The sequence below is a fragment of the Nyctibius grandis genome, chromosome 28 (assembly GCF_013368605.1).
Source record: "Nyctibius grandis isolate bNycGra1 chromosome 28, bNycGra1.pri, whole genome shotgun sequence".
NCBI classification, from domain to species: Eukaryota; Metazoa; Chordata; class Aves; order Nyctibiiformes; family Nyctibiidae; genus Nyctibius; species Nyctibius grandis.
The window spans coordinates 3,320,304-3,343,812 of NC_090685.1; the positions used below are offsets into that span (position 1 = coordinate 3,320,304).

The 23,509-nt window shown below is 43.5% G+C and overlaps 1 protein-coding gene across 1 annotated transcript in view; it reads left to right on the top strand.

Moving 5' to 3' along the window:
* Positions 1 to 5,354: 5,354 nt before the first annotated feature.
* The window catches only part of PTPRT (protein tyrosine phosphatase receptor type T), a 451,382-nt gene continuing 433,227 nt past the window's right edge, over positions 5,355 to 23,509 (top strand). Inside the window, exon 1 of the mRNA XM_068419550.1 lies at positions 5,355 to 5,427. Coding sequence (XP_068275651.1) covers positions 5,355 to 5,427 — 73 coding nt within the window. The remainder of the gene's footprint in view (positions 5,428 to 23,509) is intronic.

Below are 23,509 nucleotides of genomic sequence, written 5' to 3' on the forward strand. Positions count from 1 at the left end.
TCATTGTGTAACCAGATTAAAAAAAGCAGCTGGTATCTGTATTTGCGCACATAGTTATCTGCAAATGTGCTGATAACTTGGTGGGAGTGGAAAAACAGCAAGGTACCACTTAGTGGGTACAGGCAACTGGGCGCAGAGGTCTTCTGCCTGATATTCTCTGAGTTGGCCTACTTATTAACTTCTCAGTTTTTAAGGTGATATTTAAGTTGATGTACAGCTGTGGCAGGGGTTTCTTTTTTTTTTTCTGTAGGGGTGGAGTGTCCTTATGTGCATGTGTACATATGGGTGAGCCCATATGGAGAATTGAAGCCAATGTTGGGGACACATTTTTAATAATAAAAATTGAAATTGGGAAGACAAATGGGTGAAGTTGCAAGTGATATCGGTAGAACAGCACAAGGTGTTAAGTTTCCTTTCTTTAACCCCCTCTGTGCACCTGTGACAATAAAAACTTAACAGATCACATTCTAGACACAAATTTACAGGGTATAATATAGGGAAGTGGAAACTTTAATCTGCCTTTTGAACTTTACCTACAACTTTCACCCATGAATCCTGCTGACTAATTTGTAACGAAGACACTGCATAACAGGCAGTTCTGTAATGAAAGCTGCAAATTGTGTGTGTATTTATTTGTCAGCATATACATACTGCTTGCCTTGGGGGAGAAAAAAGAATTTACCATACTGGGTCAGACTTATCTTGATGTGTACCGAACTCCTCAATGATAGGTGAGGTTCTCCTTATGTGTCCATTGGGCGTGCGATGCTGCATAGATGGAACAAAGCTTCTGCTTCTCTAGGAATCTGCCTGTACCCAGACAGCTGAGTGGCAGTTATGTTTTGGTGACCTGTGCACCACCAAAGAAGCCTGTAGAACTGTAAAAAGATGGTGTTTTTCCCTATCCTGAAAAGGAGCATGTGGGTTGTGGAGTATTCCTCTTATTTTTTAGGAAGAGCACCTGTGTTATCCATAGGGGCAGAGGTAGCCTGGCTACTCTCTGTGAGCTGGCTGTCTGCTGGAGATACAGGAGATGTTGTACAAACTATAGAGGACTGGATGAGTTTTTCCATGTTTCTGTTCTCATCTGTTAGCAGGTGTCGATATTAATGCACTAACTTGTTTGTTAAATACTTCACAAACATCTGTATTGATTCAAGTCCATGAGCTGATTTTTTTTTTTTAATATATTTTCTTGGTTAAATACACTTGGTGTAATAACATGACAGTGCCTTCAGTTGTTTAGCACTTTGCTTTCCAGGGGCAAGCTGCATCATTTGCAAGTGAGGAAAAACTGAGGATTAAATTTTCTTCTCTCATCTGACACAGTAAGGGAACAGTTTTATGGGATTCAAGAATACTCGAGCAACAGGCTCAAGAAAACTTCAGAACTTATGTTAATGTTTTCTTTTTTAAGCTACTTGAGATCTTGCTTGAGTTATTAGTAACAGCAAAATAAGCTGTGATAAAATACACTAGGATGGCATCAGACTTGGAACTTTCTTTTGCCATTTTTATAAAATAACGTTATACAGGACCCATTAACCCAGAAAGGTAGAGATCTAGCAAGACCCTTTTGTAGGGGCTTTAGTTCTTTGTGCTACCTCAAAGGCCACAGATTATATATAAGCATATACAGTCATGTGTGTTATTTCTTGGTTAGTGTCGTAGTTTTGGAGCACAGCTTGTCCCTGACTTGCTTTATGGTTTATCGCTGAACCAATATTATGGCCCTGTTGAATTTCGGGGGTTCCCTTGGCTGTAAATGAGTTATACTGATGGTATGTCTCTATTTTTAAATTATACCTTTCTGATTTGCAGCATGTTTTCTCATTGCCCTTCCCCAGTGATACAACTTCTTTTAATAGTTAGATTTCATCCCATCACTATGCATCCAGTCCTCAAAGATGTTGTCATTGTCTGGAAGACTGTTTCAGTCCTCTTGTGTTACAAATACCTATGGACTTTGTCATCAGTATATTCCATTAGAAGCTAACCAGTGGTATTAATGTAAAAATTAAACTTTAACAAAAGTCTAAAAATACCTGTTAACCTCACGTCCATGTAATTTCTGCTTGCAGGCCGCTCTTGTTGCCTTTCTATTTTAGGGCAGTTTCTTGCTGCATGTGTTTTCTGTAATATTGCCTCTTTTCCTATGTGCTGTTCAATTGGATATTCTGGTAAAATGTTGATGGACATGACCCGATCATATTTGTTTCATTTACAAAACTACCTGTGTGTTGTGGGGTTTGTGTGGTGGGTTTTTTGGTGTTTTTTTATTTTGTTTTGTTTTTTTTTTTAAGGCTGGATTGGCCTAATTTCCATTTGAATATCCATGTTGTATTCTAAACTATTTTTTGTCTAGCTCTACAACTTTATTCCTTCATAGCTTGTTCTACCAAAGGCTTTTGTAGACTGTGGGAAGATAAGTAGCTCCAGAGTTGTTACTGTGCTTGTTGCTCAGCAGTTAGATTATTACCAGTTCAGTGTCATCATTAACTGAAATATTCTCTTCAGAGTTTGAGCTTTTTGTACTAATATCTGGCTAATTTTAGTTTATCCTGTCCTCACTGCAGTCATCCTGCATCTTAGTCTTTGTTTTCCTTTCTCACAAGAAAGTGTTTTTGAGTTCAGACAATCCTTTATAAGGTTTTAGCCTAATTTATTTCAGCCTAATGTTTCGTTTTACACTATTCGATGTCTAAGACATAGTTGTCTTCTGATCAGTCCCTTTCCCAGATTCTTGTAGATTGACGATTTCTACTCTTTTTCTGCTTATCCAGTTGAGGTAAGGAGCTTCTCTTCTACTGTTTTTCACTCTGCTTATGATGCAGACTTTTTTCTTAGCTTGACACCTTTCCTTGGAAAAAGCATTAAGCCTCTGCATGCCTCTCCCTAAGCTCCTTGGACCTCAGTAAATCACTTTGTCAAATTTTTGTCCTCCTGAACATGAATTGCAGACTTTTGTTTCTTCCCTTTTATTTAGTTTATATGGAAACAGCTGGTGATCACTTGATTTGGGGCTGGGTTTTTTTACAGCTTGTTCTTTGCTGTTTTCTTCACTTCTTACTAGCACCATCTCTGTTTCAAGACTCTCTGTTCTTATTGTCCAAGCAATTTGCATTAATACAAGAATTATTCCAGCAGTTTCTGACTATGCCTACTGTGCTGGCTGGATCATTTCTACTACCTAGCAGACTGCTTAGTGACATTTTCTTTCTCCTTGCTGTTCTGTTCTCTGTTTTCCCTTTAATTGTACACTTGTTTGTGATTGTCCTTTTAATTAACCAAAGACAGTGGCATGCAAGAATTTTTGAAGTGATGCTGACACCTAAAAAAAGGACCACACTTCATTGACAGGAGGGCTTTTTTTGGACTGGGGGGGGATTTGGTTTTGAGTGAGAGATTTGGATGTTCTCTCAAACTCAGCTCTGCATAGTCCCCATTCAAGCAACCCTATCAGTAGCAAACTGATGTCTTCTCCATCATGGCAACCTTGGCTAGCAGGGTAGTGCTCTCACTTGATGGGATGAGGGTTGAAATGTGAAATTCTTCAATGATGACTTCAAAATGTCAAGTCTTGGCCCTTCAGAGCTAAAACCATGAGCCTTCTCACCTGATGAACACCCCAGCTTTTTTTAGGTCTTTTCTACTCATTGAACATGAGCTGGTTAGGGGGGGGCAGCTAGACATGTGCTTTGTGTTTGCAAGGAAATACTCTCCCTCTGCTCCCAGCTGTTTGCCCTGTCCCTGCTGCCCTCGGGGTGGTGTTGGGCTCTGCCCCGCAGTGGCAGGGGAGTGGGCCCAAGCTGCCTTCAGAGGGGCAGGAATCTGTCCCATGTAAGACAACATGTCAGGATGGCTCCTGAAGGCTTCCAGAGCCCTAAAAAGAAAATCATCTTCATACTTTGTGTCTGACTTTTAAGTCTCTGGAGCTCTCAAGTATTTCATGTGGAATGCAAACTAGTAGTTTTAAATGCAAAATGGTGTAGTTCCGCTCCTGGTTTGGGACAGGCCCGGGACACGAACAGGAACCACGCGGGGGGAAGAGCAATTCCTGCTGGTGAAGAGCCTGTGACGGGCTCGCCGGCTCCTGCAGCCGGGCCCTGCTCCGACCGGGCCCGCCCTCCCCGACAGCGGCGGGAGGCGGCGGGGAGCGGGGCGGGGCGGGGGAGCCGCTGCCGGTGCAACACCCCCCCCTGCGGGCCGGCCCCGCCGCTGCCGGCCGGGAGCCGGGGGGGCACGGGAACCAGGCCCACAAAGAGCGGAGGAGGGGAGGTTAAATGGCACCAGGAGCAGAATTAACTTTAATGAGGAAACGGTGTTGTCTGGAACCTGAAGTGCCCTGAGGACAAGCGTGCCCGGCACCGCGGGGATTGCGTGTTGAAAGTAGAGTTGCTGTCTAAAATAATCCCGTGCTATGTTGGTGATTAAACAGGTGCGTTACCCTGTTGGTCTTAGCTTTCCTTTTTCCTGTGCAAATTCGAGCTCAGACGGTTGATAAATTGATACGTCTCCTGTTTTTCCCTCAGGAGCGGCACGCTGCTTTGGTAAAGAAGTTGCCAGTGGAAAGCGGTTTCTGGCATTCTGTTAAAGATTGTGTCTCTGCCTGTGTAAAAGCCTCGGCGTGCGGCAGTACACGGTGTGATGAGGTGTTTGCCAGTTAACTCTCTCGAAAGTAAAGTGAATAATCATGACAATTACTATTTTCAGCTGCAGATGACTGTAAGCCGTTCGCAACAGCCGCTCTAACAAAGGGCCCCGTGAAGGCGGCGGTCTCGCGCACGCCTGGCTCTCGCAGAGGGTCGCTTCTTCCCTGCCCACCCCGTGCCGCTCGCAGCCGCGATTCCAGTCCTCCGCTTAGTGCCGTACCCTGCATTGACTCCATCCCCGCTGGAAACAGGGCAGGAGCAGGAAACCTCGATTTGCTGGCAAGATGCTGCACTTCAGCCGCTACCGATAGGAGATTTTTTGGTGTCTGCAGCTGGGATCGAAAGCGGGATTAAAAAAAAAAAAAACCAACCCAACCCAAAAACCAGCCCCTAAGCCAGCCCCTGTGGCAGCCTTTTAACCGCGGGAGGGGGGACCCGGCGTTGCTGCCCCTCGCCGCGGCGGGGCAGCGGGGCCGGCTCTGCGCGGGCGCGGCCGGCGCTGGGCTGAGGGGAGGGGGGGCCCTGCCGCCCGCCCCCCGCGCGCGCCCCGCGCCTCCCGCCGCCACTTCGGCGGCTCCTCCGAGCGGCAGCGCGGCTCCGGCTGCCGGGGCCGCCGCCGCGCCGAGCCACCAATGCGGGGGATATATGCAGGGAGGCAGCGGCACCGCGGCAGCGGGGAGGGCAGGTGAACTCCGGGGAAGGATGACCGGCGTCGCCGCCGCGATCGTCTTTCTCCTGCAGCTCTTGCCCAAGGCGGAGGGACAGGTCTTCGCAGGTGAGTGCGCGCAGCCCTGCCGAGGCTGCCCGCGGCGCGGCTCTCCCCGCCCGGCTCCCCCTGCTCCCCTTCCCCGGGGCGTCCCCCCGCTGCGGGGCAGGCAGCTCACCCCCGCAGCCTGAACTCTTCGCCTCGTCCCTTCCTCCAGCCCCTCGGCCTCGCAGGGAGCTCCCCGTGCGAGCCCCGGAGCAGGCGGGGGTGGGAAGGCGGCGGGTCTGGAGCGGTCTGATTAAAAGTGGGTTTGTGAGGCGAGGCGCGCGCTGGCTGTGGCGGGCTGTGCCCTGCGCGGGCTGGCGGCGGTGTCCGGGGGTCGGGCTGGGCGCTCGGGGAGCTGCGTGTGGTGGGAGATGAAAGCGTCGCCTTTTTATTCATGGATTCGCGACATTCGAGTCCTCTTTGTCGTGAACGCTCTTCCCGAGCCCAGGGCAGGGGTTGGCTCTGAAGGGCGCGCACCGCGGGAGCAGCCGCTGCCGTTCCCCGGTCAGGCTCTGGGGTTGTTCTCGGAAGTTTAGTGGCAGCTTTTTCTCCCCCTGCATCTCGCAGCTCAAGTAACTTTCTCGGGGGGGCTCAGCTACTCGGACTGGCTCCTTCCCAGTTGTCTCTCTCTCTGATGTTAAGGAATACTTTGCTCCCTGGCATGTGTACATTAATAGTAACCAGCTATTTCCCCCCTCCTGCAAGTTCCTTTAGGCATAGTTTGAATTACTTGAAGATGACAGGTGCTTACAGAGCTGGTTTTCTCCTCTTGTGCTATTTTGTAGGTAAACCAAAGATACATGTGTGGCTTTGTTTTTTCCTTGGATCTTTTAATATGGCATTAATTTTCTCAGTGTCTTTTTTCTTTATATTAAAAACCACAGTTGTAACTTTCTTTTCTCCTGTCTTCGTGTATTGAGCTTTCTAAGGTTTTTTAAAATCTTTTTTTTCCCCCCTGTCTACATTTAAAACAAGTAAAAATCCCCTGTGTAACATGCCTTAGTAGGGATAAATCTCAGTGCTTGAGTCTTGGTTCCATACCTCCAACATGCCCAAGTTTAGTTTATCTCAACCAGTGGAAGATTTGTCTCAGTGAAGACTGAGAGCTCGAATGATTTTGTCTCACCGCTTCAAAACAGCGGTAGTGCAGAGCGTAGGAGATGCTGAGCACGCAGCCGGAGCACCGTGTACGTACCTTGAACCGATCTCTTCAGTGCAGCGTGGCTCAAGAGAAAGTTTGGCGTGCGAAGGGCCGGGCGGGCCCAGGAGACCCTCGGTCAGACCGGGGAAGTGGATGTTGTAATCAATCCCCCATGGTTTGACACCGCCACGGTATCTTGTTTACATTGCTAGGCAACTACACGGATCCGCAGATTTATTAGAAAGGCTGGGAAATCTAACCTAGTTAAATAACTGCTCTGTTGAGTAAGCAATACGTAGAGCTACTTCTTTTTTTTCTTTTTCTCTCTTCCAACTGTTTTCATGTTCTTGATGCTTGTCATATCAATTAAGATTAGATCCTCGGCTTTTGATGAATTGTTTAGCCAGATGCTTAGAGAAAAAGAGTTTTCTGTGAAAATGGCAAACTTTTAAGGGGGCAGAAAGCACTTTGTGTTTGAGGGCAATAGCAATATAATATGAGCTAAACCTATGCAAATTTAGGGATTAGCCAGGTATTGTAATTATTTTCAGAAAGCAATGAAATAGTTTGTTTTTATCATCAATTCAGTGGGAATAGTGACCATGAGGTTTTCTAATCATTAGTTTTACCTTCCACCTCTTATTTTAGTGAACTCTTTACCATTCAAAGTTAAGAGGAGCCAATTTTAATAATGTTTTGTGAGCTGTTTCTATTAATGAAGTTAAGAGGGATTTTTCCTTTTGGACTATATATCTGGCATGAGGCGTAGCGGTCTGGACTCTGTCTATATAGGTGATTTTTTTTTTTTATGGTAAAAAGAAAAGCGTTTCAGATGCACTTTGTCTCTAAAATGCCAGTGAATGCCATCGGTGCGCTTTCGCATCTTCCATCAGATGGTGCTGTCTCCATAACTATTAGGATGCAAATACCCTCCTGTCTCTTTCTGATTGAATTATTTTTCAAAGCCTAATGCGTTTATTCAGCAGCGTTTTGTTAAACACCCCCCCAAAAAAATTCACTGTGCAAGAAGTTGGTTGGGTTTTTTGATTTATTTTCTTATATGATAGGCTAAGAAGTAGGAAAGCCCCAAGTCAAGACGAAATGGTATTCAATTCCTACCCGACTCGCACAGCTGCTGCTTCTTCATATTATCCACAACATATAAAATTAGCAATGCTACAAAGCAACAGCAGAACCCTGATGACTCCTTCCTGGAATACCTAGTTTCATATTGAGGGAGCTGGTTAACACTTATTTCTTTATGTAATTTTTGCATTGTTCCATTTATAACTCTTCTCCCCAGCAATTACTTTGTTGCCTGCAGTCTCTGTATTTATAACTGAAGGTATGCTTTTGAGGTTCTAAACTTTGTTAGCTTTAGGGTCAGCTACTAATTTAATTCCTCTACTTTCCCACAGAAGTAATTCTAGTAATTGCTGATTCTTTCAGGTTTTCAGAAATTAGGAACTTTGCTTTTTTTTTTTTCCTTAAAGCATGTGTGCAGTTTTTCTCTCATCAAATACATGAAGTGTTCTTGCAGTTGCTGTGCACTTTGCTACAGTCTGTTCTGTGTGTGTTTTAGCACAACGGAGAAGAGAATAGAGGGATTTGTAGCTGTGAAAAAGCATTCAGAGAAAAGTAGGACCAGTGTGCTTACATTGGGACTGTTCACCTGAACACCAGATTACTTTGACGCTTGTTTGTCTTCTGATGTCAGTGTTTGTTTTAATTTTTTCATTATCCTGCTGCTCCTTGTTTCACTGTGGCAGAGCTCCTGAATCTTTGGACCCGTAGCTTATTTTTTTCGAAGGCTGCTTGCCACATGATAAAGTTGTGGCAACTGCCAGTTCATTACCCGTGGTTTGTCCAGGGAAGAGGGCAGATGAAAGGGGAGCAAGGGAGCGAACTGCAAGGAATTTTGGGGGGAAGATTAATTCCTTTACTAGGAGTTCATCTACTCACAGATTTTGCTGTCAGTAAATTGGCAATGAAAAATGGATCTTTCTGAGCAGGCTACTGTGTGGCAATTGTTAACAGTGCAGCCATTTAACTCAATAATCACTTTTCACTGCCTCTGGGGAGCTGTTAGCACTACAATTCAACTTTATTTTTCATTCCTGGCTGGCTTGATTTGTTTTCTAATAAAATAAACAATTACTATTAAAAAGGTGATGTTGTGAAACTGCCTATTTCCACAATGGCAATGAAAGGTCACTGTGTGTATAAAGGCATTTGTGAATCTCTGAGTGATAATCCTTCTTTTTTACAAACGCAGAGCCCCTTTTTTACCATCTACCTTTCTGAAAGGCCCTCAGCTCTGCTTTTCTTGTTTAATTGTACTTTTTTTAGTCTGTTATGCTCTATGTGCAGTCTCATGTGCTCGAGTTTTCATTAATTTTATGGGAATGATTTGGGACACTTACAGTAGAATATTGTAGTATTTTTTTTTGGAAGGCACCATCATCTGTTACCATGGAAACCCAAATAGTGGTAAAGACATAGGTCTGAGGCTTTGTGAACCTCGAAAGATATGGACAAAGGTTGTTTCTTAGAGTAACAATTATTTTTGTATATAAAATCCAGTTAAGTAGAGAGAAGAAAGGGAAATCAATTGATCTGTTCAGTATTGCATTGACAATCCTTCTTTTAAATAACAGCATAGTAGGATCAGTGTTTCTCTGATTATCTCTCTGTATGTATGTGTTTTTTTTAAGCTCAGTGTTTATCATAATAGTTGTTTTATGCCTCTGGTAATTTTTATTGTAACTCTATAAATGAGATAAATGAAACGTGTATTGGCAGATATGGTTCTTTGCTTGAAAGAGAAGTGCTGAATGTAGGCTGGAGAGGTGTGCAACGTTAGCACTGGAGTGTAAATATTTTGGCAGTGAGCAAATTTAAGACTGACTTAACATGGCCCTAATTAAAAAAAAAAAGGCAGATGTCATCTGAAATCCACCTACCAAAATCTGATTGAGGTATATATGGGTTTGCTCACTAATGGGAGCAATAACAGCAATAATACTTACCTGTTTTGCAGAGAAATACTGAAGCGTAGTTAACATTTGTAAAAACCCTTATGATGTTTGGGTGACGAGCAGCAGGAGCGTGTGTGTACTGCTATATAAAGCATATGTCCTTTAGAGAGAGATTTCTTTATTTTTTTATAGAAACTGCTTCAGTCTGTTTCCTTGGTGTCTTGTAATGCATAGATAAAATATGTAATGAAGCTTCTAAAATGTTCTTGTAGGTACATTAATAGATGAGGCTTTCCTTGCAGATATTTTAATGGCAGCAGCATATAGAGGTCACCTGCTGTTACAAACTGACCCAGGCTGTAGTCCACATTTCTTACAGCGATCCAAGAAATCTCCTGTGCCTCCCACTGCCTCGGTACCAGAGGGCTCCACTTCCACAAAGAACAGCTTGTGGGTTGATGTTTCTTGGCTCTGTGTTGTCATTCTTGAGAAGAATATGGTACACTTCGCTTTTATGGTATTTCTTGAACATTTTATGGAGCAGTATTACTTGGCTCATTTCAGCCAATGTATTTGGCCGAGTCGCTATTTTTCTGATACCATTCTTGTTTCCTAGTTCTCTAATTTTTCTGCTGATGGTGCTCTCCCTGTTTGTGCTGGCTAGCACTACTTGGGTATCATTTCATTTAGATGGTATTTGCCTTTTGGGGGAAGTCCTTACCTATCTCTTGACCTACTGCCTTCCTGGCCCTGTGTTGCCTCTTACTTTTGAATGCCGCTTGCCTCCCACCACCCTGCTCTTTCCAGGCAGACCCAGAGGAAAAGAGCAACCCTGCACACACCAAAGCAGACACACACAGGGGGTGAATGTTGTTGATGGCATCGGTAAGGACTTCTTGCAACCTGGCCCTGCCTTTCTGTACACTTATAATTACATAACGAGTAATTGCTTCTAGCATTTGTTATTGCAAGCTCTAAAGATCATCATATATCTTCATGGTAGAGGAGACAATTACTATGTCTTAATCAGACTATATATCATTTAATCAGACCCACTTGTTTTTTAATTTCTGATAAATACATCCCATCTATCATATCGTAGTTCAGAGATGTGGGATACTTTGCAAGCTGGATGGCAGGGCATTGCATGTTCCAGAAGAAAATGCTGATAATTCAGTTAAAGAAAACACGGACCTTTGGAGAAAGAAGACTGCAAGTGTTGCTTAATGCTGTAGTTAAAGATGATGTAATTCTGGGGAGCATAAGCGTATGTACCTGTGAACAAGACCTTGTAAATAGGACAAGGAACCCCAGGAAGAGTGAACCTACTTAGTGCTTGGTCTTCTCTGGCTTTCTTGTTTTCTTTTAACTACTGCTGGTAAATCAATCCAAGGCCAGCAGCTTGATTTCTTCTTCTCTCCAGCTAGGTCTCTCCAGGACTGCAGGCTTGGGAATTCAAGCTACCTTGGCGAATTCTGCTGCGGTTTGAAGTGGTGCAGCTCATGTAGTTAAAGAATGATTGAGTTGCTTGTGAATTTTGGGAGGATGGCGCCTGGCTCTTGTTCCTTGATATTTTTGAGTTCATCTGTCAGAAAGGCTGTGGGGTTTGACAGCTGATGATGTTGTGTGGGCACAGAGCAGTGCTGCAGCCTGAGCAACCTACGGTTATGCAAACCTCTATTCAGCTATGCTGTTTCCTTTGTACTGGAAATGCTCAAAGTATCCCAAATCTTGTGTTTTGTTAGCTGAAGTGTCTTCAGATCCATGTAATGGAGGAAACTGAGTTTACCATGTTTTTTTTTTTGTGTACATCCTTGCCATAATCTCAGCTTCATTCCTGGGTAGTGACTATGTTAAATCACTGGGAAGCAGCTCTTGGCTGCTTATACAGCTGTACCTTGAGCAAAGGAGGGCTGTTTCACTACTTGTACTCTGCAATGTTGTAAAGAACCGCAATATCAAGAGTATTACAACTTAATCCAGGCTTTATCCATTTTTATGTTGGGGATGAATCCTTTTCTCTCTGAATTTGAAGACAATATCATTACCTGCTTCAGCAGAAGTAGGCCTTCACACTGTTCTAGGGATGATATTCTTGAAATATTGTGCTTTTGACTCCAGGACTGCTGAATTTGTTGCTGTTACTGGGAAGACCTTAATCTGTGTGCATGTGAATCTTCATTCCCGTAGTCTGGACTCAAAGGTCAGCTCCTCAATAATGGAGGGAGAAGCTTTGGAAATAGGGGGGGAAAAAAAAGGCCTAACTAGGCAAATGGAGCAATTGTGTGCAGTGTGCTTTCAGGTTCTTTTTTTTTAATGAAAAAGCATGGAGTTGAGAATGGTATCAGTGCTGCATGATTTTATTTAAGAAGATAATGAAGGCTGCTAAAAGTGTTTCTTGGCAGAAAGCATGTGTAGTTATGACCACCTAGTAGGAGTAAGGTGTAAAGATGAAGTGGGGGAGGAAAAAGGAATTAGAGTAATTTGACTGCTATACAGATGCGTCTTTCTTCCTTTAGAAATACCCTTATTGGAGTTGCAGCAGTATTTGCTGGATAAGCAGAAGAGCACTTCTGTCAGCAAGATGGGAAGCTGTTGCACTTGATAGTTCATTTCTCCAGAATAAGGATTTTCTGTCAATGTGCACACATTTATGTGCTGGCAGCCCAAATCTTATTCTGCATTTCTAGGTGTGAATTCAGTGCTCCAATAGAAACAGTTGTTGATGAAACTGTAAAGGGTAATGTATTTCCACCACAATCAGTTGTTTCTCAGGGAAATATTTCATGTGCTGATATTTGTTCAGAGGTGTATGGCTGAATGAGGTATGTTTAAAAAAACCCTAAGCAAACAGACTGTGTATATGTAACTCCACACTTGACTGCATTGGGTTGGTGTCAAGAATTTTTACTGCTCTCTTCTTTCTTTGTTCTGAAGAACTGAAAAGCACTAATATAAACGTTCACTGGCTATTTCTAGTGTTTTCCATGCAAGTCTGCATGTCTGCAAGGGGTGTATGTACCTGCATTTCTGTTCTAGCACGGGGACCTGCTTTCTTTAGCTTTTAGCTTGGATGTGTTTGGAAGCAAGCTGAGGGGAAGAGCTTGTTACCTTCCTTGCAATTCTGGACTTGATAGGTAATTGTCAGTTTGTAATGGTACCAAGTCATCTCTCCTACTGAGTATCTTTAATAGAAAGGCCCTTTTTTTTTCTTCTTTATTGTTTATTAAACCTAATGTGATTGTTTTATTGTACAGTAACTTTGAAACATCTGAAGAGCCAACTGTGTTAAACGCTTCAGAGGCACAAACGGCTCATTTTTGTACCCTGAAGAACGTTTTCATCTTGCAGTCGTACGAGAGAGAAACAACAGAAGAAAGGGGACCAGCGTGGCAGCCAAGCAGCAAGGGTGGCAGCTGACAAGACACCAGTGTGTTTGGGTTGGGGGTTAATTATGGAGAAGATGATGGGAAGGCGAGTATGAGGAGCTACTAGCAGTAGGAAGAGAGGAAGTATGAAAAGAAATATGAAAGGTGGGAGGAGCCTGACAGGATAGAAACAGTGAGGAAGCAGAGATAAAATAAAGCTCAGAAATTGGCTGCTGTTCTGATGCTCGCAGACTGGGAGGATGGCTGTCACTGCCATCGTCTCTGTCTCCCTTCCTCTAAGTGAACTGTCAGCCAAAGTTATTGCTAGGTGGCTTGTTGCTGCAAATTTTGGTCCTTAGATCGAAATGTGGGCTGAGGTCCTGGTTTTCATTGTCCTTCCTTTATTTCACCGTGGCATTTTCTCAAGCTGGTTGAGCATGTGCCTTCACAAACCAAACTGTGAATATTTTGAATTTACCAATAACCCGTTCTAGGTTTGCTTGGAAAAGTGTATGAACTTTGTATGTTAAATTTGCCAGTCTCTAATATTTTAAGAGCCTAAAACACGATGGAAGCAATTTTCCCTGTTGTTACTCCAGCTCAACTCATATTTCAGAGATCAGTTCCTGTGTTCCCACTACAGTTGCACGCTGTTTATTTCAGTAACGAAAAAGAATAAGCATGCAAATGGAAAAGACTTGGATATATTTGCCCTCTGAAAAACACTGTTATCCATCCCTGTCTGTACCAGAGTAGCTCATCAGGATAGTAACTACATCTGGGTGCCTTAGCGCATCGCTGGGCTCGGTTCGGAGCCTAAGCCAGGCAACCCAGATGTGACACAGTTTCACGCAGCAGCCAAACAAAATTAAATGTCCAGAAGTCGTTATGTCCATCAGCAAGCTGAAGCCCATTGGTCTTCTTTGCTCCTTCCCTTCAAAAATTATTTTTGAAGTTCGGTGTTGGTTTGAGGCAGACCTTTTTGTTGCATTATTGGCTCTGAGTAAACAGGACATAACCTTCTGGTAGACTTGACTTTCAGACTGGTGGCTTCCAGCTCTCTGTGCTCTCGTGGTTTGGCCTTTTGTTGCCAGCACTGACTCATTCCCTTTAGGGCAAATGGATCTCTGCAGCGTTCTGCTTGCCTCCTGCCTGCAAAAGGCAGGTAAAGAGGCAGTCATGCCCACTTTGCTTGCCAGACAGTTATTTCATGTTATTCCTGCATACAAACACATGCAGGTAGTTATTGCCAGGGCTGCTGCTGACTGGATGCTACCCAGTTGAATTGGACTCACTATTTAATTTCTGCGGGCAGAAAAAAAAAAATTTAATTAAATCTAGGACCAGTTGAAAAGTTTCCACAGATGTGATCTGAAAATCTCTTGGTAGGAAAACAGCTGTTCTAAAATGAGCAGTTCCCCTGCAATTCTTGAGATTCAAACATTCCAGCAGGAATCAGGGGAAAAAAAAAATCTATATAATCTAGTACAAAATAATAGGTTTGAATAAATCTTGTAGGGAGTCTTACGTGTACTTCTAAAAGGGATTTCTACTATGAAAATGGTGGACAAACACTGCTCTGGCTTCCTGAATAAATCATTTTTGTTAGCAATAGGATGTCCTAGACAAACAGTAAATGTATTTTTATGATTAAAAAATGGGAGGTGATGTATGTACGAGCAGATATCAGCACGTGGTAGCAATAGCCAGAGAAGCGGAAAGCTTGGAAATAAACACGCTGTCTCTGTTGGCACAGGGATAACCCTGGAGACTGCCAAGGCCAGAGCCTGCAAAAATAAGAAAGTATAATTAATTGTCCTTAAATGAACCTGCCAAGCAAAACCAACCCTTTTAAACTTCCAGCTTTGCATCTTTTATAATAAAGCTTTTCCGCGTGCCAAAGTTATTAATGTTCTATAATGTGCTTATTTACATTTCTGTGTATGTTTAGTGTAAAGAATTAGCATACGGAGTGTAGCTGCATTGGACATCTGTTTTACTCTTGCACTTTGATGCTTTTCTAGCAATAATGCAGAATTATTTCCCAAGATCGCTGAGTAGTAATGTTTTGTAACAAAGTCTTGGTGGTGGTTGAAGGTCGCTCGGTAGCTACCTACGTTAAATCACTCCCCTGCTGTTTATAAGAGGCTTTTTCTTCCTTCCAGTGGTTCCTCTGCCCGTGTTGATGTAAAGAGCTCTCAGGGCAAGAAAGCAGGAATGTTCCTTCCCCCCACCCTCCCCCAAAGCTCTGGGCTGATGAGCTGCTGTTGCTAGTAGAATGCTGAATCAGTGAGAAAGTTTCATTGAAAGAAATACTAAATTTCCTTGTGCCCCTCAGTCTAATTCCCAGTGGTTACTGACGTTGGGGTGACTTGCAGATGTTTGGGACCCAGAGCATGCAGGAAGCAACAGAAGCGTTATCGATATATGATCCATGTTTGGAGCATATCCTGCTTGCCAGGTGTAATTCACGCTGAAACTTATGAAGAGAGAACAGAATGAGTGTTATAGTGTATATAACAATTTACCCATAACATGCTGCTTCATAGTATAGGGGATGGCAAAAAGGATTAATCACCAGGATCAGACTTCAGATACAATTGCCATTAAAGTTCAGGAGAAATTTAGAAGTAATTTCTTTGTAAGTTTTTCTTAGTGCAGGTTAAACTTTAAGGAACTGCAAATTGGAGAAATAATGTCAGAGTTAAGAATCACAGACAGAAATTTAGGCCCAGTCTTGGGAAATATTGCAATACAGAACCAGAGTAAATGTATACAAGGTTTTCAGTGGGTGAGAGAAATCTGGGAGTGATTAATACTGAGATTTTGAGAGGACTGACAATATTTGCACGCAACTGAATGTGAATTTGAAAAGAAGCAAGTGCACTAAAGGCAGAATATACCACCTGCTGTGTATGGAGTTTAAAAAAGTGAATATCTGGAATTTCTTTCTGCCTGGATTATTCCCCTAAGCCCTGAACATCATCTTATTCCTGAGAGTGACACATTAAAGTATTGAGAGTAGCTACAAGTGACAGTAGTTTCTTCAATTTTGAACAAAGATTTACAGTATCTAAATACATCTAGCTTCCAGATCTGTAACTGAGAATGGAGCTGAGAAAGGGAGAGCACTTCAGAGGAAAGGAAAGGGAAGAAGGGAGAATTATTTAATGTGCACCAAGAGTAATAGAGAATAATTTACTTTAAGCATTTAGGAAAATCTTACTGATAGACCCATGAGGTTGTGGAATTGTGTCCCAAAGGAAATGGTGGAAACTCTGTTGCCTGAGTCATGTTAATTTAGACAGGACAAAATAATTTACTGTCTTCTGCAGAGGGGAGAAAAGGTACTGCACTCTATGAGAAAGTGAGAAAACAAATTGAAGAATCCACTGCAGGCTTTTTTTTTTTCTTAAAAGTTTCTAACTTTCCTATAATGCTGTTGAAGAGGGAAGCGAGGAGGAGGTATAGCAAGAAAAAAAAAAAGGATGCTGCATTTGGCATATAATAAGTGTAAGTGATGTTAGCCTACATTAATGCTTCTCACCTGTGTTTTTTAATTAATCTGATTATCTGTTAAATTTCAGCAGCATCATGGTAAAGTCAAGATTGTGTGATTGCATTATGTTCCCCTACAAATTCCTCCCACTCCTCTCCACCCCCTAAATTTGTAGTCAGACTTGATCTCACCTGGGTTGCAAATAGGGAGGGCAGTATTTTAAACAAAAACACCAAAAAAACCTGTAAGTGCCAGATATGATTTGTAAGTGCTAAAAAAGTACATAACGTACAAGTCAGAGAGAGGAGGAGTGTTACACATGTGATGTCTTATTTCTGCCTCGTTGTTCCCAAATGATTCTGGGTAAGTTGTTCAAGCCAAACTTTGGTAGGTGAGCTGTAGCTGTTACCCCAATGGGGCATGACTTCATAGAATGACAGACTGGTTTGGGTTGGAAGGGACCTTAAAGATCATCTAGTTCCAACCCCCCTGCCACAGGCAGGGACACCTTCCACCAGACCAGGTTGCTCCAAGCCCCATCCAACCTGGCCTTGAACACTGGCAGGGAGGGGGCAGCCACAGCTTCTCTGGGCAGCCTGGGCCAGGGTCTCACTGCCCTCACAGCAAAGAATTTCTTCCTAATATCTAATCTAAATCTCCTCTCTTTCAGTTTAAAACCGTTCCCCCTTGTCCTATCGCTATATGTGCCCTTGTCAAAAGTCCCTCTCCAGCTTTCCTGTAGCCCCTTCAGGCACTGGAAGGTGCTAGAAGGTCTCCCCGGAGCCTTCTCTTCTCCAGGCTGAACAGCCCCAGCTCTCTCAGCCTGTCTCCAGAGCAGAGGTGCTCCAGCCCTCTGAGCATCTCTGTGGCCTCCTCTGGACTCGCTACAACAGCTCCATGTCCTTCTGATGTTGGTGCCCCCAGAGCTGGACACAGCACTGCAGGGGGGGGTCTCAGGAGAGCGGAGCAGAGGGGCAGAATCCCCTCCCTCGCCCTGCTGGCCACGCTGCTGGGGATGCAGCCCAGGACACGGGTGGCTTTCTGGGCTCCAAGCACACGTTGCCGGCTCATGGTGAGCTTCTTGTCAACCATCACCTCCAAGTCCTTCTCCTCAGGGCTGCTCTCAATCCATTCTCCGCCCAGCCTGTGTTTGTGCTTGGGATTGCCCCGACCCACGTGCAGGACCTGGCGCTTGGCCTTGTTGAACTTCATGTGGTTTGCACAGGCCCAGCTCTCAAGCCTGTCAAGGTCGAAGATGTTACATCCTCAAGATTTGAGGCCCTGGATGTAACATCCATAAAGGGCTTTAGAAGTCATGACTGCAGCGGAAATCAGTAGTGCTGTGTTTCCAGAGTGTGGGATTGATGCAGATTCCAGAGGACCCTGAAATTCCCGGGTGCTTCAGATGGGGAACAGAGAGTTAACACAAGTATCTTCTCTTAATCCCTCTCTGAGTCCCTAAAACTGGAACAGTTGAAGCCAGTGCTGTGAGGTGGTGAGTGCATCTGCAAATGTTTGAAGGAACAGAAATTCTATAGCTGTAGAGAAATCTGAGAGGAAATTAATAATTCTCTCTGTGGAGATCAGTTTGCATAGTGTGTAGTAAATAATGCATGGGGCAACGGAGCTAACAATAAGAATAAAACAAAATATTGAATAGCTGCTCAGTCAGTAAGTACCATCCATCTTTTGCATGGAGTAACAAAAGGTACTGTGGCAGAAAAGAGTATGTGATCAGGGGATTTTTTTTTCTTTTTAAGTCAAATCTAGAAGAGGATTGATACAGGGTTTAGTGGACAACCTCCTGCTAGGGCAATTAATATCCTTCAGAAAGCTTGATTTTTATTGTAGTTAACAATATTGCCTTTTTTTTTTTTTCCAAAAATCTCCCTTTGAGATAGGGAAGCCCATCACCAGCAAGAGCTGGACAGTAATTTGGGGGCTTCTCTTTTGGACTGCACAAGTGTATTGGTGGGGGCTTTGTCTGCTGCATTGTAACCATGAGCTGGTCTGCATAACTGTGCAATACCCTCCCAATACCCTACGAGCCAAAAGTTTGGATACACGGGCAGAGTGAGCTGTGCGAACTGCTCCTTTGTGAGGTGGTCGTGGAGGGTTGTGAGGAATCCTGTTGTGGCTCAGACTTGACCTGCAAGCAGACAGTTGGACTGTAATGAATTGGGATTTGAGGTTTTGTGATTGTTTGTTTATAAATGTGTTTACTACATGATGCTTCATGGTGTGCTCATTTCTGTACCTCTTGTTTGAATCAAACTCAGCAGCATGTGTGCAATTAAGGTCATCCTGTGCTTTGTTCACTTCAACTGAAATAGTAGAAAGCTGGGTGGGGAAACCAGTGCTGTTGCAATTAAATTGAGTAATTGTTTATTTGAATCCCATTAAAGAAAAAAAGAAATGAGAAAATAGACTGTGTTATTTATCAGTCAACTTGAGGGAATTCATGGCTCCTGAAAATTAACTTCAATTCTATTCTCTTGTTATTGTTCTCAGTGTTTACATTATTGCAGTGTTAAAGAGAACAAATACAGAATCACAGAATCAATCAGGTTGGAAGAGCCCTCTGGGATCATCAAGTCCAACCATTGCCCTGACACTACCATGGCACTAAGTGCCATGTCCAGTCTTTTCTTAAACACATCCAGAGATGGTGACTCCACCACCTCCCTGGGCAGCCCCTTCCAGTGTCTAATGACCCTTTCTGAGAAGAAAAAGAATATGAGTTTCTTCAAAACTTTCTCCTTTTTCTTTATACCCTCAGGCTTCCGATTACTTTTCCTTATTCTGCACTTTCCTTTTGCAAGCCATATATAGTGGCCAGTCACTCACTCCTCCTGCATCCAGTGTGTTTCCTGTAATGCCATCAGTGTTGTTGGGTGATATCCTAGGAATTTATTGTATGTTAACAGCAGGTGTGTGCGCCTGTGTGCTTGCAATATATGCCTAATAAATATGCAGATCAGTTCCTGTTCTGAGGCTGTAAAGGTGAATGGATTTGTTTGGGAATCCTCACTAAATTCTTTTCACTGCAACAACTGTCTCTGCTAAGAAGAGTAAGAAGGTAAGAAAAATTCAGTGATTAAATATTTTAGTAGAGCTTTTTCTAAGAGGATTTTTCTTAGTCTTAAATGTCATATGTGTTTGATAGCTGGAAGGCAGCACTGTGGTGGCTTTATGCTGTGCTGTTGGTACAAGGAGGGAAGCCCTAGTGAAGGGGATCCTCTAATGTCATTGGGCTGCCATCAGCTCGTGGGTTTTGTTTTCCCAAGGCTGGTGCTGAAGCTCACCCCAAGCAGCCATGAGTGTGTCGTGGGCCTGCCTGCTGCTGGGTGTGAAAGCATCTCCTCCTGAGAATGCACATTAAGGATCTTGGAATCTGTGAAAAATCAGCACTAGTGTGGCCAGCAGGACTAGGGCGGGGATCGTCCCCCTCTACTCGGCACTGCTGAGGCCGCACCTCGAATCCTGTGTGCAGTTTTGGGCCCCTCACTGCAAGAAAGACCTTGAGGTGCTGGAGCGAGTCCAGAGAAGGGCAACGAAGGTGGTGAAGGGTCTGGAGCACAAGTGTGATGAGGAGCGGCTGAGGGACCTGGGGGTGTTTAGTCTGGAGAAAAGGAGGCTGAGGGGAGACCTGATCGCTCTCTACAACTGCCTGAAAGGAGGGTGTAGTGAGGTGGGGATTGGTCTCTTCTCCCAGGTAACAAGTGATAGGATGAGAGGAAACGGCCTCAAGTTGCACCAGGGGAGGTTTAGATTGAAGATCAGGAACAATTTCTTAACCAGAAGGGTTGTCAAGGATTGGAACAGGCTGCCCAGGGCAGTGGTGGAGTCACCATCCCTGGAGGTATTTAAAAGACGAGTAGATGTGGTGCTGAGGGACATGGGTTAGTGGTGGGCTTGGCACTGCTGGGTTAATGGTTGGACTCAGTGATCTTAAAGGTCTTTTCCAACCTAAATGATTCTGTGTTGTGGAAAAAGCTTGTGACTGGTCACAAAAATCTGGGAGAAGTGTGGTGGAATTAATAAATTTGCTTTTTACTGCCATGGATTTAAATTCTATTGGCATCTAATTCACGTAGACAGGGGAAGGCTGTCATCTTTCAGGATATCTGTCTGTCAGAATGGTGACTTAGTTAATTGTTCAGAAATAGATGGCACTTACAGTTTTGTTTTTCTTTGGGCAGCTCAGGATGAAACAGAAGCCTGGAAACTTAAACTGCACTTTATTGATAGTACATGTCCATAGGACACAGTAATGAAATAGCACAAGGTGATGGGAGCGGGAATCACATATTCAAGCTGATATTTATGGAGGACTTGACCTTGGCTCTTTCTGCTCCCTTCCTTCCACTTTAATGTTTTAAAAAGAAGGTAAATACAGATGAAGAATTATTTGTTTTATTGAATACTGTTCCCCAGGATACCTCTCTTCAGATAATAACTTTGATTCCAGTGATGTTAAGGAGGAGGAAAATGTTTACATTGCCATCTTGCAGCAAGGCAAATGGAGTACCAGGACATTATCTGTAATATATGTATAATTACACAAGGGAAATGACTTAAAGAAAATGTATTCTGAGATGAGCATGAATCAAGGTCTTCTCCTCCTCCGGTCCTTTATGATACTTCACTGTTAATTAATTCTTTTAGAAGTAAGTATATTGCAGCCCTCTGCACTCTCTCTGCTCCTGGTTTTCCAGGAGGATTGAAGAGCTCTGACTCACCATGCTTTTGCATTTTGTACTCTCCCAAGTGAAAATGAAACCTTGCCCTTTTTAGCTAACTTCAGCTTTCCTTGATGTCAAAGCAGCCTATTGAATGTTGTACGGAAATCATGCAAATTGTGTGAGGAGCCTGCTCCCTTCATAATACTTTTTATACTCGCAGGAATTTCTGCATTGTGAGACACTCAGGCAGGGAATAGATGAATATTTTCTAATGCATAGATCAGGGATTTGGAGGCTAAGGTCTTCTGTTCCAAGCCCTGTCCCCGTCTTGTTTTATAGCCCTGGGCAAGTTAATTTTTCCATGTCTCAATTAAATCTATTGTAAATGGCATATATGTTTCTTTTCTATCTCGGGAGTCTGGGGAACCTTAATTAGCACTTGTGAAATACTTCAGGATCTCCTGATGAAAGGCAGTATGAGTGCAATGTGTTTTCAGGCTGGCTCCCCTCTTGCTCCCAGTATTATCAAATGATACCTTCTCTAGCAGCTTTGATAAGATCTTGACTGTCCTCCATGAACATGCATTGAATGAAATGAGTAGAGCTACTTATTTTTTACCTTCCAAAAGTTTCTTGTGAACGCTAAGTGGTGCACAGCTCTTCCTTTTAAGAAGATATCAACCTCTACTAAGCAGTTGAAATGGAAACTGGTGGTCACACAGTTGTCTTTTTTTTTTTTTAAAAAAAAAAAAAAACAAAAAACAAACCAACCAACCCCCAAAAAAACCCCCAAAAACAAAAAAACCCCAAACCCTTAATGTCAGAACTTATAGGCTCATTACACTGAGGCTCGTGTTTTCCAGAATTTGTTTTAGACGTGTCAGTTTTGTATCTGCAGCCCTTCTGTCCTCGTTGCATCTCATAGCCAAAGCATAGAGGTCAGGGCTAGGAATGAAACTATGCTTTCATAGATAGGAGAGAGGAATAATGGTTTAACTTGGGGTTGTTGGGAGAAGGCAGCTGTAACAATCTTTGTGGAGCTCCTTTGGGTTAGGGATGGTGCGTGACCTTTTCAGCAAAAGAAACTGAAGAGGTTTGCTAGAGGATGTGGGTGTCTTGCTCCTGCAGAATGAGTTTTGTGCTTCCGCAGGCAAAAGCAAACTCCTGTCAGTGAGCCCCTGACCCAAGTGCATGCCCACACATGCTCGTGCTCCTTTTCTCCTTGCAGCTGGTCAGACTTGTCTTACAAACAGCCTCAGGGAGCCTTGCGTATTGGACTAGCACGTGAACGAGCAGTGGAGCACAAAGTCACGTTGCTTTTGCAAGGTAGATGCCGGGGGGGGTATCTCTGTCATTAATGGATTCTGGAACTTGCCTTTTTGGTGGGTGCTCTGTGGCAGGCGATGGATGTATCGAGGCAGGGCAGACATTGATTTTCACATGGCTGACACGTATTCTTTTAAGAAAGACGGTGTGATAGTAAATATACAAATGCTGGGAAGTGACAGAAGTTTGTTTTTTCATTTGAGCGGTTGTTAAGAATTGATTTTGAGGTGAGACTATCTTTTTCATTTGTCACTGATTTATGTCTACGTTGTAGTAGAGGAAAAGTGTAATGCATTTCTTTTGGGCCTTGGGGGCACCTGTAATGGACCCAGGTCCTTCTTTTCAATTTTTGTCATACAATGACAAGTTTGTGAGGGTTGAAGCACAATGTTATTCAGATATGCTGTTGGTTTTTCCTTCTGAGTAAACAAAACATTTAATCAGACTTCTGAACCTCTCTTCTCCTCTCCTATCCTCAAGTTAATAAGAAGTAGCTCCTCTTATCCTTATCATATGCATCTTACATGAACTGTGAAGATCTCATTTAAAATGGCCTAAAATGGGACTTTCCACCTCCTTGATCTGTAGTTGCTGAAGTATACGTAGGGAACTATGCAGGTGTTACATTAAATGGCATTGATACTGGAATTGAATCGCAGAGTGGTTGAGGTGAGACAGGACCCTCTGGAGATGGGCTAGTCCAGTTGCCTGCTCAACAGGATCACCACCTCTAGCAGATTGCTCAGGGCTGAGTCCAGGTGGGTTTTGAATATATCTGAGGATGGAGACCCACAGCCTCTCCGGGCAACCTGTTCCAGCACTTGTCCACCTTCACAGTAGAAAAGCTTTCATTTTCATGATCAAAGGGAATTTCTTGTATTTCAATTCATGCCCGTTGCCTCCTGAGAGCAGTCTGTCTTGATGTTCTTTACTGTCTTCTATCAGGTATTTATAGACACTGATAAGATCCCCATGAGCCTTCCCAAGGCTGAGCTTTCCCAGCCTCTCCTTGTATGTTGGATGCTCTAATCCCTTAACCATCTTTGTGGCCCTTCGCTGGATTTGCACCAGTACATCCATGTCTGTCTTGTAGTACTTGTGTCTGTGAA